This window comes from Dipodomys spectabilis, unplaced genomic scaffold, assembly GCF_019054845.1.
Source record: "Dipodomys spectabilis isolate Male_0828 unplaced genomic scaffold, ASM1905484v1 ptg000001l, whole genome shotgun sequence".
In the NCBI taxonomy this organism is placed as follows: domain Eukaryota; kingdom Metazoa; phylum Chordata; class Mammalia; order Rodentia; family Heteromyidae; genus Dipodomys; species Dipodomys spectabilis.
Window position 1 is genome coordinate 31,507,501 of NW_024870678.1, and position 20,829 is coordinate 31,528,329.

General features: G+C 44.0%; 1 protein-coding gene across 1 annotated transcript in view; it reads left to right on the plus strand.

Moving 5' to 3' along the window:
- Positions 1–20,829, plus strand: part of Ust (uronyl 2-sulfotransferase) — a 256,159-nt gene that overhangs the window by 193,048 nt on the left and 42,282 nt on the right. The window contains exons 6-7 of the mRNA XM_042677320.1: positions 14,713–14,810; positions 16,896–17,053. Of these exons, the coding sequence (XP_042533254.1) occupies positions 14,713–14,810; positions 16,896–17,053 (256 nt within the window). The remainder of the gene's footprint in view (positions 1–14,712; positions 14,811–16,895; positions 17,054–20,829) is intronic.

The window sequence follows — 20,829 nt, forward strand, 5'->3', positions numbered from 1 at the left end:
AAGACAAGCCCCACCCAGTATTCTTATGAAAATAGTTTTGATGTTGTGAACTCCTGAAAGGGTCTCAGGACCTGCTAAGGATCGGTAGACCTTACTTTCTAAGGACTGCAAGAGGCAAATATAGAAATTCCTTTGGGTTCTTAAACCACCTACTGGATTCTCTTTGCGTTAAAAAAAAAAATGTTGGTTGTTGTTGTAGACTGCTGTCCAGCTCTTTAAAAGGTAATTTTTACCCATGCCTTTGTTGTTGTTGTTGTTTTGATTTATTTATTTATTTATTGCTGGTCCTGGTGTTTGAACTCAGAGCCTGGACACTGTTCCTGAGCCTCTTTGTGCTCAAGGCTAGTGCTCTACCACAAGGCTAGTGCTCTGCCACAGCACCACTCTGGCTTTTCTAAGTAGTTTATTGGACATGAGAATCTCACAGATTTTTCTACCAGGGTTGGCTTCAAGCTGTGATCCTCAGATTTCAGCCTCTTGAGTAACTAGGATTACAGGCCTGAGCCACTGGCACCCAGCTACCCATGACTTTTTAGGAAAACTTTTTAAATCATACTCAAAAATACTCTTCAGTGGCTCTGTGGCTCAAGTGGTAGAGTGCTAGCCTTGAGCTGAAGAGCTGAGGGACAGCTCCCAGGCCCAGAGTTCAAACCCCACAACTGACAAAAAGAAAGAAAGAAAGAGAGAGAGAGAGAGAGAGAGAGAGAGAGAAAGGAAGGAAGGAAGGAAGGAAGGAAGGAAGGAAGAAAGGAAGGAAGGAAGGAAGGAAGGAAGGAAGGAAGGAAGGAAGGAAGGAAGGAAGGAAGGAAGGAAGGAAAAGAAAAGAAATACTCTTCAGTTGACATTTTGGGATGGTCTAAATGAGGCCTAGCACTGGCATATATTGTACAATGGAGAAAGATCTTGACTTCCTGTTGAAGAAAAAAAGTTCCAAACACCCAGGTGGTCTCTTCTTTGTTTAAGATTGTACTGGGACTTAAGCAGGGTCTCCCAGACTCCCTCGGCTTGTTCTGTTGCTTGTGTTTTGTTTTGTTTTGTTGTTTGAGGGATTTTATTTTGCTAGTTAGTTGGAGATAAAAATCTTATGTATTTGTCTACCAGGGCTGGATCTGAACCAGGATCCCTCAGATCTCAGCCTCCTGAGAAGCTAGGATTATCGGCATGATCTATGGGTACTTGGTTTCCAAAGAGATTTTCATCTCTTTTGTGTCTTGAACACCTCAACCTCAACATTTAGCACTGCCTACCAACTTCTTTTCAGAATACTTATAAATGTACTTTAAAATATTGAGAATTACAAGGAACCAAATTACATGGAAGTACAGTTCTAGCTGCAGAAAGTCTGGGGAGGCTCAGCACTCAAGATTAATAACCGTGTGCTTCCCACTGGCACAGGGAAACACCGAGAGAGTTGAAGGGTTGTTTCTTGATGTATTTGCTTCCAGGTCAATCAATTTCTTAAATCTCCAAATTCTGAATGTTAATAAGATAGATTTCTAGATCCAACAAGTCTCCTTTTTTTTTCAGTCTCCTATAAGACCAAGTGGCTTATGTATACTGTCAAATATAGACTCCTGCTACAGGAAATGGCCCTGAACCAAATGTTAGGAAGATCTTGGACGCCCTCTGCCTAGTGGTCTACAACTGCTGAGAATTCTCCATTGGAATGCTATAAAACTCCGGTTGCTCTTTAGAAGAAAAAAGTTTTATACCAACACCTCCTTTATTTTTCTGTTTCTTAAATCAAACCCGCATCCTTACACTTATTATACGTTGAAAAATGATCCAGTTCTTAGTGCTAAACTAAGAAGTAAAGAATTTATAGAGCTGTATGGCTTCCTAAAGGTAGAAACCAATAATGACTCCCTCCTAAACCTTTCTACTCTCCCAGTGAAAGATTCGGAAATTTTTGTAAACCCATTTTTCCACTTTCACAAAGTTGCTTCCAACATGGAACATGACCAGTAATGAAAAAAATCACCTAGAGTCTTGAATTAGCAAAAGTTATTCTTGCATTATGATCTGTGACTGTGTTTTTCTTGGACTATATTGAAATGAATTCTTATTCTTTGACTTAGGGTGGAGAAGTAAGTTAGTGGTTTGAAACTATTCCAAGAACAGGAAGTCAACCTGTGATTTTAAATTTGCCACAAATAATCCATCAGTGGATATTCACTATTTCATTTGTCAATAGTCTCATTGTGGTCTTTATAGTCCTAGTAAGTGTTCTCACAGAGAGAGAATAGAGAGAGGGGGAGACAGAGACAGAGAATAGAGAAGGTAAAGGAAGTTTTTCTGGGATTTTTTTGTTGCCTCTGACTAAACATTCTGGAAATTTTCAAATGATCATTAAAGAGTAGTTTGATGACATCCTATCACATAGACAGTTCTTAGTCACAGACAATGATGCTAAGATCTTGAAAATGGACATTTCTCACTGAACATTGGTGGCTCACCCTTATAATCCTAACTATGAATATGAATATTCCAGTTTGAAGCTAGCCTGGGACAATTCCAAGAGACTCTTATTTCTAATTAACCAACCAAGAGCCAAAACTTCAGGTACGGCTCAAATGGTAGAGCAAAAATACAAAGTGAGAGCTGCAAGCCTTGAATTCAAGCCCTAGTCCCATAAATTTTAAATAATGATTCTATTCCCTTTCAACATCTTTTCATTCACCTTACTGTGGGTTCAGACTGATGAGAGAGAGAGAGAGAGAAAGACTATGGCCTGAAAACCAATTCACAAACATGTTGTTCATACCCTGGATAACCAGAAGTTGAAAGTGTGATTTTTGTGGTTTGTTTTGAATTCTTAGGCCAAAACTATCAGACCATTGGATGTGAAAGAAAGAAAAAGTAATTCAGAACCTCTTCCACTGGGAAAGCAAAAATCATCAAAGTTCTACAAGGCTAAGATAGTTGCTTTTAGAAACTTGTGTGGCCCAAAGGAGTCATAAATAACTTTTATGGTATGAAATGCTTACAGAACATATATGATTTCCCAAGAATTCCTGCCTTGCTTCCTTTCACAAGTGCCTGTGGGCTGGAAACCCTGGGTGAGCTTCGTTTTCCTATCAGTGCAGCTTCCTAGAAACTTGTTGAGGATCAGCCTGTGCTGCTTTGAACAGGTGAAATGAACAGATTTGAGGTGGATGAGTTGTTTCTCTTGCTGTTAATAAAGACCGCAGTGGTTCTCCAGTCTCTGACCTAAATTTTCCACATACCTTTCCCTTCTGGAATTACACAGAGAACAATTAAAGCCAGGCTCCAGTGGCTCATCCCTGTAATCCTAGCTATTTAGGAGGCTGAGATCTGAGAATCCAGCTCAAAGCAAGCCCAGACAGGGAAATCCATGAGATTCTTACCTTCAGTTAACCAGCAAAGAACCAGACTTGAAGGCATGGCTCAAGTTGGTAGTACCAACCTTGATTGAAAAAGCTAACAAAAGTATGAGGTTCTGTGTTCAAGCCTCAATACTAGCATAAGAAAGAAAGAGAGAGAGAAAGAGAGAAGGAAGGAAGGAAGGAAGGAAGGAAGGAAGGAAGGAAGGAAGGAAGGAAGGAAGGAAGGAAAAAAGGGAAGGAAGGGGAGAAAGAGAGAGATGGAAAGAGAAAGAAAAAGAAAATAAAGAAGTGAAGGAAGGAAAAAAGGAAAAAAAAATAGGAGCAATCAAAAGTTAAAATAGGCTGGGTGCTGGGGGTTCATGCCTATAATCCTAGCTACTCAGAGGCTGACATCTGAGGATCATGATCCAAAGCCAGCCTGGGCAGAAAAGGCTATGAGACTCTTATCTCAACCCTCAAAAAAAACCAGAAGTAGAGCTGTGACTCAAAGTAGTAGAGCTCTAGCCTTGAACAGAAAAGCTCAGTGACAATGCCCAGGCCTTGAGTTCAAGCCCCATGACCAACCTCCCCCACAAAAATGTTCAAATATATTCCCATAGTTATAAAAAGAGAGAGAATGGTAAAATTGTAGATTCTACAGGATCTATTCTTTTTTTTTCTGTCTTCCACTGGTTATTTTAAGAGTTTCACCAGCATCTTAATATTTATTAGTGTTAAAAGACAAATAGGCCTGAGGACTCTATGCCCTCAAGTGTAAACAGTGCTGCCCCCTGCAGGTCATGAAAATGCTGTGCACATGCTGATCTGAATGCCTTGAGCTGCTTTAAAAGCACTGGAGCCTGGGGACCCCGTGCAAGCCTAGTAACCAAGGTAACACATAGAGAAAATCACAGCAGACTGATGGGGTCAGAGGTCACAGACAACCGGGATGCAAAACCCCAGTCATTATTCCTTCATCTGGAATTCCACATCTGGAATTCACCTTCTCCAGTGATGGGTGGGTGATAGGTCAGCTAATGGCTTTTCAATGGCTCAAAAAACTATACCTGAAATGCACATCCACAATGCTACATCTTGACTTTCACTGTCCTTTAAGCACTTTTTTGTTTAAAATGTATCCTGGACTTTCCTCTGCTGGTGAATTTTTTGTGACACTGTCTACTGAAAATCAGTATCATCCTCTGAAAGCTTTTACCACATGCCCGAGATTCCCATAGTGACTTGCTAAGCATAGCACAAGTCAAATAAAAATGTCATCATCTTCGAAGGCTACTTTTATAAGGCATCTGTTTGGCACTGGGTGAGTGAAGTACCATATGACAGAGAGGAATCGTCCAAAAATGTAGGGCATACTATTCAGAAGAGCTAGATAGAACAGAAAATGTGACATTGGTAGGCCTGGGACATTTGTCAAAGGCATAGTTATGATGTGACAGCATCCCAGAAGGTCTCACCGAAGAACTCCAGGATCACCCTTGACAGCAGGCCTAATCTGCACATCTCCTTTGGTTCTGTGACACCAAGCAGTAACACCTTCTATGGCTTCTGGGTAGATCACATTGGACCAAGCTTTCTTCCTCTAACTGGATGTCGGGCTATGCATGGTTCTGGGCTCAGCTAGGATTTCCTCTGACAGACTCACAAATAGCCCATCCGGGACTCCTGCTGGTACTGATCTCTGCTTACAGGCAATCTTTGTGCGAATGTTCCAGATATTATGTTCAGAGAAAATGATAGTTAGCCAAAAACACTGTAATTAGGAGATCCAGTGATGGATAATGTTTTTCCTTTGAAAATGTTTGTCCAAAAGTAGGTTGGGCTCAGTGGTTTTAGACTAGAATCTGGAGAATTTGCCTAATTTAAAAATGAGTACACAGACACACACACACACACACACACACACACACACAGGCGTGCACACACACACACACACACACACACACAGAGTCTGGCAGGATTCTTCATACCTAGCATTTCTTATTTTGCCATGGAGCCTGGAAGAGCACTGCATCTAGTAGGTGTGGCTTCCAGAAAGTTCAGAGTATTGAATAAAGAGAGCCAGCCTAGCACCCTACCTGTTTACAGGGCCTTCCTAAAGGCCAGGCTGGTGGCCCTATCTTTATAATCTATCAACGAGCCTCTATTGGTTCATAATAAATAATAACTGCTGAAATTACCCATGAATTGATGTTTCAGTGGGAATACTCAATAGTGAATGACATTATAGACTGAAGTTAACAAATAGCTTCTCAATAAACAATGTCATGTGTTTAAAAGGCGCTAAAGATATAGATACTAGGTAGTGTTTAATGCTGTTGTATTCCTGCCCACAGCTGGTGCTGTACTACTTGACCACACTTGTGACATTTTGCTGGTGAATGGGAGATGTGTCTTTTGGATTTTTCTGCCTGGGCTGGCTTCTAATCATGATCCTCAGACCTCAGCCTCCTGTGTAGCTAAGATTATAGGTGTGAGCCACCACTGTCTCCTCAAAAGATTATTATTATTATTACTATTGTCTTTAAGTAGTTGTACAGAGGAGTTGCCATTCAACAAAGCAGTTTATGAATACAATGCATCTGCATCATTGTCACCCCTTTGCACATTCTCACCCATCCCTCCCAACCACCCCTTCCCTCACTTTTCTTCATTTTGTGGACTATGCATTGAAAGGTGCTTTTTCAAGCACCTTTCAAGCTTGCTTTTTCAAGCAAGCAATCTTTACCCAGCTCTCCCACCACCAAAGCACCTGCTGCTATGGGGGAGGGGAGGAGGCTGCACTAGGGTTCAGCGCCAGAGTCTGATGGAGCGGGCAGACACATGTCACAGGGCAGATTGAAGCACACAGGATGAAGAGCCAGTGGCGCTGCAGTAGCTGGCCCAGGGCCTGGAGGTGGCAGCAGTGATGCCCATGCGCACAGCCCAGCCTGGTGATGCTGCTGTCAGTGACTTACGCCATATTCAGGGAACAGATTCTATTCCTGTGGAGGGAAGCTAACAGGCACATCAAAGGACCTTCTTCTAGAATCTAGAGGAACCGGAGGAGCTAAGAGTGCTTCTTAGAGGCTTAGACACAGGGAATAAGATATGATCTCAGTTGCAAGAAGGGAGCCGAGTGGCCCTGCACCTCAGAGACAGGGCAAATGCGGGACCAGGAATTGGTCATCCTGAGCTCCCAGATGGTCAGATGGTCTTGAACACAGCTCGTTGGCCAAGAGCCAGGATTTTCAGGTTTAGAACCTTTCCATCAAGCCACTCATTAGTCCAGATATGGCTCTTTTGCTTTGTGAAGGCTGGGATGCTGGCACTCTGCCCAGATGGCATACCCTATGCCACCAAGGGTCCCATGAGTACTTCACTTCCTTTGCACCAGGATTCCTTAGAGCCCTTGCTTTCTAGGCCCAAGATTAGCTGTTGCTTTGGAGAGCCTTATCTATCCCTCTGTGTGCATTAATTTAGGAGACATTTCTACCTGACACTCAGCCAAGATGTGGCTCTGGGTTGGTAGAACTCGGGAAGGATGCCAGCCAGAGCAGGAGGGCTTTGAATGCCACTGGGCAAGTAAAAGACATTCAACGGGAAGGGGGAGGAGTAAGGACGAGTCTCACCCTAACCCAGTAAGATGGCATGTAAGAAGAGGGATCCATCTCCATGACATGTATGACCCTGTGCCTGGCCCCATTAACCAACTAGGAGCACCGCCTGGAGTTCCGTTACAGCACATGCACCTTGCTCCATCATAAATATGGAATAGGCATTCTGTCTCTAGTCTCCCCCTGCCCCACCCCCCTGCTCATCATCGTCTTCAGATCTAAATCTCTGTCTTGAATAAGGCATGCTCGCATTTTGTCTTCTGTCTGTGTGGTCCTTTTGATGATGAACCTGCAGCATTTTTTGAGTAATCGTGAAGAACTCTGAACTCAGTGGAGAGGATTTTTCCACCTTGGATGCCTATCCCCAGATGATGCCTCTCTTCACGTTTGGCATGTCTATTTTAAACGTTTCAAAAAGTGATCCGCACGGTGTTCTAGGTTCTGTTTACGTTTGAGGCAAGAAGGTTTATCTTGCCTGTCAGAGAGAGCTGTCACTCTGTCCCCCAGCCCTCAAGAGGACAGAAGACAGTCCCAAGGGCCCGGCCCTCCCTTTCTTTTCCCCTGCATTTTTGAATGGTGTTGCCTTTTGTAAGGTGCCATTGGAGCCCAGACCATCAGTTTGTGCATTGTGTGGGCTGTCACTCTGAACTTCTGTTTAAATTTGCCCAGAGAATGGGCTGTGGATGTAGCCAGGTTCCTGCTGGTGAGATGCCTTGCGGTACGGTCTGCTCCGCTCGGTGAGCTGACATTTAGTCAAAGGCAAAGATTTATGTTTTTTTTGGGAAAAAAGCATGTTTAATATTTATAGACATTTTAACATTCAAAACAGTTGCATTCATATTTGACTCAAAACCTAAGATGCTATCTTAAAGTAACAGGAATTTTAAACCAGTATTTCTGAGGTCTTTGGTATTTCCTATTGAGTTCTGTTTTTCTCTCTTTTTCTTCCTTCCCCTCCCTCCCTCTCTCTCACCCTCCCTTTCGTCCTTCCTCTCTTCTTCCCTCCCTCCCCTGTGTGAAGCAAGACCTTACTATGTTTCCTATACTAGGGTTACTATCATGGACTAAAGTGATTAACCCAATCCCCTCTGGGAAATTCCAACCATCAGTCATTAGTAGTTGTTTCTGGTGATAAATTGGTTCTTTCCCAAAAGAACCTGAATGTTCTCAGAAATAGAGAGAGAGACAGTGAAAGAGACAGAGAGAGACAAAGATAGAAACAGAGAAAGAAAGATAGAAAGAAAGAAAGACATTGAAATGTAATTGTCATGAGAAAAAAATTCAAATCAACATGGAAGATCAACTTAGTGAAATCTCAAGAGACACAAAATGTCATAAAAGACCAACCAAGCTCTAAAATCTTAACTACAAGGAAAATTACAATTAAAAATAGAAATAACCAAAAAAAAAGGTAAACACACAGCTATAAAATAGTATTTGGGGCTGGGAATGTGGCTTAGTAGTAGAGTGCTTGCCTAGCATGCATGAAGCCCTGGGTTTGATTCTTTAGTACCTTATAAACAGGAAAAGCCAGAAGTGGCACTGTGGCTCTAGTGGTAGAGTGCCAGCCTTCAGCAAAAGAAGCTTAGGGACAGTGCCTAGATCCTGAATTCAAGCCCCAGGACTGGCATGCATAAATAAATAAATATAAATAAATAAATAATAGTATTTCAAGCCTGAAAGACTTAAAGCTCCAGATTTAAAGGGCTTAAATGTTTCAAGTAAAGCTATTTTTAAAAAAAAAATGGTTGTGTTGTATATATGTAGTCTTAATTTCTCATGTAAGCCTTTTGCTTATAGTTACTTATTCTTTATATTTTATATAAGCTATAGTTTGCATGAGTTATCTGAGTTATTTAACTCAGATACATAACAGCATACCTAAGCATACCTAATTCCTATAATTAAATCACTTACAATTTTTTGATATTTTAAACAATATTATAATAACTATTTTCCTAACAGAATAGAAGTTGTCCTTGTCTGTTAAATTAACCTGACTCAGTCTGCATGCTGTTATGCTAATTTTGCTTTCTATGAAATCATTGTGGCTTAGATCACCACAGTCTTTGAAAAGCATCAACCCCTTCACACAAGGACCTTGTTTAAATGCTATTTAAGAAGTGCTGCCTGCTGGTGGCTCACACCTGGAATCCTAGCTACTTAGGAAGCTGAGATCTGAGGATTGCAATTCGAAGCCAACCCTGGGCAGAAAAGTCCAGTGAGACTCTTACCTCCAATTAACCACTCAAAAACCAGAAGTAGAGCTGTGGCTCAAAGTGGTAGAGCAGAAGCCTTGAGCAAAATTACTCAGGACAGTGCCCAGGCCCTGAGTTCTTGCCCTATGACCAACAGAAGAAGGAGAAGGAGAAAACAGAAGAAGAAAAAGGAGGAGGACAAGGACGAGGAGGATTTCTAGACAAGTGCATTTCCATCTCACCCAGGATCCTGCCCTTTATCGTATTAAATGCTCAGTAAAGTTGACTGCATTCATTGAAGAGGACCTACTGCATTCCAGTGACTATAGCTGAACATCAGATTGAACTTTCTCATGTTCACATTTCAGGACAGAACTGTAGCTGCTTCTTTTTCTTCAGTGTAATGCACTGGAAACTTTAAATTCCAAATCTTGGAGCATGAATGGAGGACTTCCGAAAATATTTGGCCTCCTGAGTTTGTGTTTCCATGTCAGAGTTTAGGAACTTCCCTCGATTTGGGCCCCTGGTGCATAAAGGCTGTTTGATACAGTAAATATAGAATTGTCCCTTCCTTATTATCCAGGTCTTTATTTGTGTTCCTACAGTCAGACACCCAGCCAGAAACTCAGAAATAGAGTAAAGGACCCCACAGCCACCAAAATAGATGTCACAGGTGTCTGCCAGCCAGCATCCCACCCCGGATGCTATATTGAGGATTCTGAAGGGCACTTCCCATGGCTCCCAGAAAGATGTGGACTGACAGAAATGGAGTGGGAGAGTTGGGGCTGTCTGACCACCTGCCACTTTACGTCCATTAAGCCTCATGAAAAGTCTCGCCTGACTCTTCCGGTTCTGGCTCTGATTTTGTTTTTTAACAAGGCTTGGAAAAGGCTTACAAGGCAGAGTGAGATGCAGTACAAGTTAGCTTAGACCACATCCATTCCTTTTATCTAAATTGACTAACCCATCAAATTTAATAGTCTGCTTCTCATGGCCCACCTACGGGTCAAAAGTTCCATGTTGCCCCAGTGGGAAGTGACACTGCGTAATCTTGCGCTCTTTTATTGCTAATATAGCCGTCGGCCAGCACAGGAAATTGTCCTTCATTGTGTCCTTTGACTGTTGAGCTTTTCTCAAACACTTGTGCTCTTCCTAGTGTGAAGATCAGCTGCTGCGCTCATGTTCAATCACGCTGGACAAGAGCTTTTTATACACCATATTGCTTTCTGGTTTGAAGTGACAAGTTCCACTAGAGGGAATGTTGCTTTAAAACATCGGGAGTTATTTTTGCCAACAAATTGATGTGATTTTTTTTAATAACAAAGAATATATTTCATCTCATATTTGTCTTCCTCTCTGTTTTCCCGGTGCAGTAACAAAAATTACTGTCTAAAAAACTACTGGAATGGTCTCCAGGAATGGTCCTTTTAAATACAAGCTAAGGGAAAAAAGGGTTAAAATGTCAGTGGTATAATAGAGAGAATATAATCTTAAGAGTTGAGTAACAGATAAGATAATTAGCATATTTGACTTGTAATCTTTTCTGTGTATGTATGCCAATGGAGCTTGAACTCAGGGCCTCATACTCTTGCTTGGATTTCTCCCTCAAGGCTGACTGGCACTCTACCACTTGAGCCACATCTCCACTTACAGTTTTTACCTGTTAATGGAAGATAAGAGTCTAACTACTTTTCTTCCCAGGTTGGCTTTGAACCATGATCCTCAGATCTAAGCCTCCTGAGTAGCTAGGATTACAGGCTCAATCTACCAATACCTGGTGACTTTTTTTTTTTTTTTGGGGGGGGGGGTCCGGTCATGGGGCCTGAACTCTGGGCCTGGGCGCTGTCCCTCAGCTCTTCAGCTTAAGGCTAGCACTCTACCACTTGAGCCACAGAGCCACTTCTGGCTTTTTTTCTTTTTGCTTCTGTGGTGCTGAGGAATCGAACCCAGGACCTCATGCATGCAAGGCAAGCGCTCTACCACTGAGCTACCTTCCCAGCCCCTACCTGGTGACTTTTAATCTTAGTGAGGGATCACCTTGACAATTACTATCATCTCCACTTTATAGAGGAGGAAATGGAGCCTGTAGCAAGTAGATATTTGCCTAAAATGTAACAGATGGTACAGCCAACACTGGAAATGAGATGTCTGATAATAATCATGGTGCTTTTCTCAATGTTTCTTTCTTGAAAAGTGAAAAGGTTTACATGGTAAATGCTGAGCAAAAACCTTTATTAATTTGTAACTTAGGGAGCCAAAGAAATTACCACCCCTTCTAGATCTTCAGTACACAAAACTAGTCTTACAAGTTAATTGTGTCAGAGAATGGGCCCCTTGTATCCACAGGCTTATAGACTAAAGTTGTGTGGTTCAGACCTATTCATATAGATGCAGAAACTGAGGCTTGTACTTGGCATGGCTTAAGTAAGGGAACTCAACTAATAAGTTGTAGACTTGAGGCCAGAATCCAAATTTCCTTTTACTTGTCAAAACTCTGTATGTGTGTGTGTGTGTGTGTGTGTGTGTGTGTGTGTGTGTGTGTGTGTGTGTGTGTTTGCACACCCATGCCAATTTTGAGACTTGAACTCAGGGCCTGAGCATTATCCCTAAGCTTTTATACACAAGACTAGCACTCTATCCATTTGAGCCATAGCTCCACTTCCCAGCTTTTAGGTGGTTAATTGAAGATAAGAGTCTCATGGACTTTTCTGCCTGGGCTGGCTTTGAACCATGATCCTGAGATCCCAGCATCTTGAGTAGCTAGGATTATAGGCGTGAGCCACCAGCACCCAGCTTTAAAAGGACTATTTTTATTGGAATTTATTCTAGACCATATGTTTTTTAAGCTTGTAAAATTTAACAACAAATTCCAACAATGGTAATGTAATTTTTTAATAGCTTTGGGCAACTAAAAGGATTGTCATAGTTGCCAGCAATGTTTCCCTTAGAAGGACTAGCTTGTCCTTTTCCTAGTGATGTGGGGCTGTGAGCAGAGTAGGGGTGGAAGAGGCCATAATAGGGATGCACGTAGTATACGGCAAGATCCAGGGACCAAAGGAGCAGATCAGATCGGCTCATTTAAGTTACCACCATAATAACAACAATGCTTGAGAAAGTTTTAAGGTAAGTATTAAACCCTAGAAGCTTAAAGAAAAAAAATCACATGATCATTTCACAATATCTACGAAGTATGCTGTAAAAAGGTGACTGTAAGCTGGTTGTGGAGGTGGAGGGAGAGGACCCTATCTCAATAGCAGAAACAACACAAGGGCTGGGGCCTGAGTGGGGCGTGGCTCATGTGGTCCAGTGCTTGCCTGGCAATCACAAAGCTCTGGCTTCAACTCCCAGTACTGACAGCCAAAAAGGCTGATTATAATAAAGCTTCCCCCAAACACAGAAGTCCTTAGCACTAGGGAACCTTATGATCCTGAGAGGTCCCCAGATTCTGAGGGACACCTGCAGAAAGAACAAGGCACTGTAAAGACAGCCGCATGGAGGCTCATTAGGAAAAGGAGATGACCCTATGGGTCCATCCTGTGGTCTGTCCTGACAGCTCCGGTCCTCCAGTTGCCTGGGTCGCTGGCTAAGCAGTGGGCGGGGGCTCACGTGTGCCTCCACCTGCCCCTCCACCCTAGGAATCACTGCGTCCATCTTCCTGTAGTGTTCCCATAGCACGGTCATGATGATCCCCATTCATCTGCCTACTGACCCGAAGCAAACGCAGCAATCCCTTGGGGTGGCCCCAGTCTCGAAGAGGACTTGGTTAAGTGTACTTCTTAAAATGAAGACTCTGTGTCTTCCCATAAATCAACCTGTGGGGATATTTATGGATTCCTATAAGGAAATGGCCTTCTAAAGCTTCTGAGCCTCCTAGCTCTCCTCCCTCGCCACCACCTGGGGTCCTGGGCCGGCCATCTGCAAGATTCCCGACCAGCGACCAGCGTCTGCAGGGAAGGCAGACTCAGCATGCGCCAGTATGGCCGCTTCCCTTCTTGGTGCTCCTGACTCTTTCCTTCTGCCTTCCACTTGTGCATTCCCTCTCTTTTTTTCTTTCTTTCTTTCTTTCTTTCTTTCTTTCTTTCTTTCTTTCTTTCTTTGTTTCTTTTCTTTTCTTTCTTTCTTTCCTTCCTTCCTTCCTTCCTTCTTCCTTCCCTTCCTTCCTTCCTTCCTTTCTTCCTTCCTTCCATCCTTCCTTCCTTCCTTCCTTTCTTTCTTTTCTTTCTTTCTTCCTTCCTTCCTTCCTTCCTTCCTTCCTTTCTTCCTTTCTTTCTTTTCTTTCTTTCTTTCTTTCTTTCTTTCTTTCTTTCTTTCTTCCTTTCTTTCTTTCTTTCTTTCTTTCTTTCTTTCTTTCTTGTGTCCCTGCTTCCTGTGGTGAACTCAAATGTTTGTACTCCGGAGTGTGTGTTGCTATTCCCACTGATTGCATTATGGCAGTTATATCAGTTAACTGGTTTATAAATGGAAGAGGAATGAGAGGGAATAGAAAAACATTTTTCTAATGTAATAATGATAATAAATTTGAACCAGGCACGGTGGCCCACTCCAGTCAGCCTAGAGGCTAAAATCAGAAGGATCTGTGTTCTAGGCCAGCCCAAGCAATAAAGTTCCTGAGACTCCACCATCTCACAGAAAAAGCTGGGTGCGGTGGTACACACATGTCGTCCCTGTTATCGAAGGAAGGGTAAATATTAGGAGAATCTGATTCAGGACAGCCAGGGAAAACAGCAAGACCCTATCTGAAAATAATCTGAGCAAAAAGAGATAGAGCACTAGCCTTGACCCAAAGAAGCTCAGGGACAATGCCTAGATCCTGAGTTCAAGGCCAAGCACTCTCTCTCTCTCTCTCTCTCTCTCTCTCTCTCTCTCTCTCTCTCTCTCACACACACACACACACACACACACACACAAGAGCTGGAGGCATGGCTCAAACAATAGAGTGCCTGTCTAGCAAGCCTAAGACCCTGAATTCAAATCCTAGTACCACCTAAACATAATATCTTCTTCTGATTTCCACCATGAAGGGAAAAAGTTTCAGTAGCTCACCAGCTCTAACACGGTGCTCTCCAAGGAGCACACCCTGCCTTCGTAAATGAGAAGTAGCCCGCATCCTGTCACTGTCCAGCCCCTCCAGACTGTGCAAACCTGTTACAACACGACTGTCCTTACTGAAAACATCATTGGATGCGCAGATTCATATGGAAATTCACTTCTACAGGATTGGCAGACACAATTGATGAAGAGTAAAGTCGGGCGGAATTCATTCCACATTTATGAGATGCCCCACTCTCTTCCTATAGGCTGACTGGTAACTGCTGGGGGTAGGGCTGTTCTCGCGATACCTGTGAGCTAGTGAAAATCTTCAAGTCAGAGAGAGATGAGGGGTGCGGCAGGCAGGCCCCGTCGGAACTGATGCGGCCATCCGTGGACCTGGCCAGTGAAGCTGGGTAGCGGGAGGCAGAAAGAAGGTTCTGCCAGGAGGTGTATGGACAGAACACATCCATTTAAGTGTGCATTTGCCTCGACTGTGGCCTGCAGAGACCAGGAGGGGCCTCATTGCCGTGTTATCTCTTCTAGGATATCAACGAGTGCATTCTCGAGAACTACCCCGAGTGCTCCAACCCCAGGTTGTTCTACATCATTCCCTACTTCTGCGGACAGCATCCTCGATGCAGGTAAAGCCTTTCCCGGCCTCCCGGCATGCCAGTGAACCCGCCTCGTGACAGTCTTCTGAAAGCGGTCTCCTGACCTTGTAGAATTCAACTTATATTTCCCTATTTCAAGAGACTACTTCCTGCTCAGGGGTGCTGTAAGGAATGCAGTTAAGAAGCCAGCATCTGGCAGCACCCTCTGGGGACCTCTACGCAGGGCCATAGAAGTGGCATGCCCACTGGACTCTTTCCCATTTACCACCTCAGCTTCTGGCCTTCCCACTGGAGATCGTGGAAACAGTGGAGCCAGAGCAGCTGGCAGCCTGCACCTCCACCCACCATACAGCCATCCCTGCCCTGCATGCCTCATTGGGCCTGAAAGGCTGGAAGGCCACGCCCAGATGCCTTAGTGGCTCTGATGCTAAGCACAGCCCATCATGCTGGACATGACCAGTGTTGGTGTAGCTACATTTAAAATCCTGTCCTAGACACGACTCTGTAGCTTAGGGAAGAAATGAGAGTGACGATGAATGGCTATCTTGGCTTGGTAGAACACAAAAGTGAATAATCAGAAGTGACATTCCCCCAACACACACACACACACACACACACACACACACACACACACAGGAAACATGGAGAAGAGAGAGGGCTGTGTGCTCCTGAGGAGGCTGAGGGGAAGGGCCGGCTCTAAACTGCATTGGTGGCACTTTTTTGCTATGCTGTCATTTCTATTTAAATATTAAGTTGTTAGTCGGACACTGTGGCTCACACCTGTCATCCTAGTTACTCAGGAGGCTGAGATCTGAGGATCGTGGTTCCAAGCCAGCCCAAGCAGCAAAGTCCGTGAGACTCTTAGCTCCAATAAACCACCTGAAAACTGGAAGTGGTGCTGTGGCTCAAGTGGTAGAGCACTAGCCTTGAGCTGAAGAGCTGAGGGACAGTACCCAGGCCGAGTTCAAGTCCCATAACCGACAATAAATCAATAAATCAATATTAGGTTGCTGTGGGTGCAGTCTTCCTTAGCTTTCCTGTGACACAAGAGTTTGCTTATGGTTCCAAGCTCTGTGCATCAGAAACACCCAGGGTTTGAAGGGTCCTTCCCCAGAGCCTGCCCCGATCATGGTCACCCCCAGCGCCGCCTCTCACGGCATTCATGTCCTCCACAAAGCACGAATCTGTCTCCCAAATTCCCATTCTACTCACGGTCCCGACGCATGGTCCAACATGACAATCCGCATCACACTTTCAAGTATCCCTGGTTCAACCTTTACAATGATGCTTTCGGGTAGGCAAAGGTCACATTTTTCATGGGGGACCCTAGTTTGTCTACGTTCCCTCAATGGTAACTGGCAGCCCAGACCCAGAGCCCCCCTCCTGCACTTTTCTTCTTTACATAAAGCTGGCTCCAAAAAGATGAGATGCTGATGCCTCCCTGTGTCAATTCATGGCAACTCTCTAGAAAGAATCTGATGCCCAGCAGACATGACTGGACATGGTTGTGATTTCCATCAAACCACCGTGTCAGTGAGTCTCACATTTCAAAACCTCTCATTTCAGACAAATATCAGTGGCTCACGCCTATAATGCTACCTACCCAGGAGATTTAGAATCACAGATTCTTATTTCTGTTTACCAGCAAAAAGACAGATGGAGAGGCCTGGCTCAAGTGATAGAGTGCTAAATGAGAGTGCAAGTCCCTGAGTTCAAGCCCCAGTTCAGGCACATGAGAGAGGGGGTGAAGGAGAGGGAGAAAGAGGGAGGAAGGGAGAGAGGGAGGGAGAGAGGGAGGAGAAAAGCCCTTATAATTTCATTGAATAGATTCACTTTGGTTCCCCTATTTCTAAGCCATTCTGATCACCCTCTTTGGCGTGTGTAAGGGCCTGTGCCTGTGTTTGCATTTCAACAAATATTTAGGTATGAGTTACTCTGTTTTCAAGACCCCAGACCTTCTGCATAGGTGACAGTAACCCAGCTAGCAAGGTCTGGCCAGCTGCATGCTGGCTGATCCTACAGGGCAGTGGGGTTGGGGCTTCCGTGGGTGGGGTGGGGGGCTCTGCACAGTTGCTGCGTTTGCAATGGTTTGAAATGAGTTTTCTACCCACACAGGGAGCCTGGGGAGTGGGCCCTTGAACGCGCCAAGCTGAACGTGAATGAAAACTTCCTGCTCGTGGGGATTCTGGAGGAGTTGGAAGATGTGCTGCTTTTACTGGAAAGATTTTTACCTCATTACTTCAAGGGTGTGCTCGGCATCTACAAAGACCCAGGTAACCCTCCCCCGGCGGCCCTCCTCGGCCCCCCGACCCCACCCCACCCCACAGAGGCTGCGTCCAGGCTTAGTCACCTTTACAAAGACTCCGGAAATGAAGGGGGGACATGACCCCTTGTGCTCATGAAAAGCCATTTTCCTGCTCTGCAAAGGAAGACTAGGGCCATGAGCTGTGGATTTCAAAACCTTCAGCTTGCCACATGTGCAGTCTTGATCATTCCATTTGTTCTGGAACCGTCCCCATCCATGGAAACAGATCTGCCACATTCTCCATTATTGCATCTTGAGCAGGTGCACACCTGCATAGAGTCCATTCCCGTGTGTGTGTGTGTGTGTGTGTGTGTGTGTGTGAGAGAGAGAGAGAGAGAGAGAGAGAGAGAGAGAGAGAGAGTGAGAGAGAGAGAGAGAGAGAGCGGGAGGGAGGGAGGGAGGGAGTCACTCTGGCCCCTCTCCTCTGTCATTGGACCAAAGCACTCTGGCCTATAAAATCTGATAAGAGTCACAGACTGAAAATACACCTAAGGTTTTCTTCTATGTGCTCTCCACACAGAAGCAAGAAACGGAAAATGGCAAAGCAATGACAAGGGCAGCCTACAGTGTTGTCGTCAGTGTAGCTACCTTCAGAAATCGATCATTTTTTTTCCTCATTATTGTCTTAGCTTGAAAGAGGTTTGCATGGCCTGACTTGATGTTACCTTTCCTGTTCTCTTTGATCTTCCACAGCCTCCATATAAGGCATCGACTGGTTTGTGCTTTTGTTCTGTTGAGCAGTGGTGAGAGCTGGCCTTCTGCCTTGGGGAAAAGGAGCAGAGGAAAGGCCCCCACATGTAGCCGTCAGACAGGGACCTTGAACCACACCTGCTTCGTGGGCAGGTGCCAAGGCCCAAGCAAGCTGTTTTCCAGCGTATTTCCTAGAGACCCTGTTTTCTCCATTTAAATATGTGATGACTCAAGCCAAGCACAGGTGGCTCACGCCTATAACCCTAGCTACCCAGGAGGCTGAGATCTGAGGATCGAGGTTCAAAACCAGCCAGGGCAGAAAAGTCCATGAGACTCTTCCCTCCAACTAACCAGCTGGAAGTAGAGCTACGGCTCAACCGGTAGAACAGCAGACTTGAGCAGAAAAGCAAAATGAGGACTCAAGGCCCTGAGTTCAAGCCCTAGTACTGGCACCAACAAACAAAACAACAACAACAACAAAATTGTGGGTCTTCCTTCTGTGATCTGCAAGCACATGAATAAAAGTAGAAGGAATACCTGAAAATTGGATTACTATTAATTAGCTCTTTGACATTTAGCCACAATCTTTCTGCTTGTAGATGTAAGCTTGTTTTTTTCCCTCTGAGTTTGGCGTGGTGGTATACTAAACACCTCTGAGGGAATCAGGGATGTCCAGTGGTTTTGGGTGGTGAGAGAAGCGTCTTCTAGAGGTAGCCCAGGGCCTACCTGAGGCCAGGCGCACACTGCAGTGCAGCTCTCCCAGGACTTAGAATGGGAAGCTCCCATTCTAGCCTAAGGCACACACGGCTACCCCGCCCCCTTCCCAACAGTGAGGTAGCCAAGTTCTTCTTCACTCTTAAAAGCTGACATGTTGGGCTAGGGATGTAATTCAGTCATAGAAATGCTTAAGCATACACAAGGCCCAGAGTTTGATCTCTGGTACTTAATGCAAAATAAAGCAAGCTGTTAGAATTTTTTTTTTGGGGGGGGGGGGGGTTCCGGTTGTGGGGACTGAACTCTGGGCCTGAGCGCTGTCCCTCAGCTCTTCAGCTCAAGGCTAGCGCTCTACCACTTGAGCCACAGCACCACTTCTGGCTTTTTTCTTTTTGCTTATGTGGTGCTGAGGAATCGAACCCAGGGCCTCAGGCATGCAAGGCAAGCGCTCTACCACTGAGCCACCTTCCCAGCCCCTGTTAGAATTTTTCTAAGTCATAGTCATTAGAAGATAAAATTTCAGTGGTGGTAAATGCCAGAATAAGCAAGCAAATTAATTCAGGGCAGGAGTATGTGAGTATTTGTGATTGGAGCAGACCTATGAACGGCCCTCTTATAAACAGCCCTCTTGAGACCTGGCCAATAACCAAGCTGCTCTTGTTCAATAGTGCCACCTAGCACACAGAAACGGAATTACATAATCTAATATTAACCTGTGAAAGGCCTTTCTTCACTGTGTCCAATCTTTTCACTTTGTATTTTGAATTATCTGCAGTTATTAGCATTGCATTAGTATTCACTATCAGTGTTTCTATTCCAGTTTGAACTCTGGCACTATAGAAGGGAGTTCACTAGACACTTATGTTCTACCTTGAGAACATTATTGCCAACTATGACAAAGGAAAAATGTGTAACAAATTCCAAGTAAGGGACTTTCTCACTTCACATACTTAAGAATCATATATTAAGTGAATGCCTTTTTAAAATTTGTTTTTACTTAAATATTTTATAGGCCATGATGTTAGAGTACCAACCAAATATTGGGGAGGTTGTTGTCAGCTAATTTATTTACTACCATGACATTATACTGTGAGTTCATTTGCTTTACAACATTCAAATCTGAGGACAGATTTAATAATAGCAAATAGGGAGAAGAAAAGTTTAAACTGGTGCTATGGGGAAAAGAATTCAAGTTTTCATCAGTATTTCAATAAAAATATCAGACTGAGGTAGAACAAGCACTCAGCAGTGGACACTTGGCCTTCTTTATACTAAAGATAGACATTTTTTACAAGTCCAATAAGATGAGTCAGGAGAATCTTCTAGTTTGCTTTTCCCATAGCTCTGCCCATGTGGTTGAGGCAAATGTAGTTTCCAGCAGATTATCTTCAGGGTCTGGGTTATTATGATATTAATGTTTTGTTAAAAATCTCGCTTGTTCTGCCTTTTATTAATGAGTGCAATTGTGGCACATTTGCCTTCCTCCCCCCCCAAAATAAACCTGGACACTCACCCTTGCCCAAGTTTAGTGATGGAGAGTATTGCTCTCTAGAGGACAGGCAGAATTAAGATTTAATCTCAAGTGAGACGTATAAGGCTCCTTTTTTTTTTTTTTTGTTGGTCGTGGGACTTGAACTCTGGGCCTAGGCGCTGTCCCTGAGCTTTTCAGCTCAAGGCAGACACTCTACCACTTGAGCCACAGCTCCACTTCCATTTTCTGGTGGTTAAATGAAGATCAAAGACTCATGGACTTTCCTGCCCAGGCTGGCTTTGAATTGTGATCCTCAGATCTCAGCCTCCTGAGTAGCTAGGATTACATGAGTGAACTACCAGCACCTGGCTAAGGTTCCATTTTTGAAAAAGTTTGCTTTCCATTACATGGCAGAATATTAAGCTAATGAAGTATTACCCTTTTTCCAGTAGGGGGCAGCAGCTCTCCATTTTCCCAAGGAACTACCTGTGGTTTCCTAATACAAACTCAGCAGAAGCAAGCAGAAATTAACATTTGAACACAGATGTACTCAATTAAGAGGCTAAAAAATGATCATTTGAGTTTCAAGAGGAGCTCAAGTTCAATTGATTACATGAATCTATTGAATTTTAAGAGAGCCTGTGGCCATTGGAGGGGTTGGAGCAGGGCTTAGCAATGAAATAGGTTTATGTGAGTTAAATACACACACACACACACACACACACACACACACACACACACACACACACCATGCTGCCTCTTTTTTTTCATTTTTTTCTATTTCCTATTTCCTATTGCTTCTAACCTATAGCCAAAACTCGTTCCTTAAAGAAGTCCATTATCAGTACAGAGAATAAGATCTTACTTCA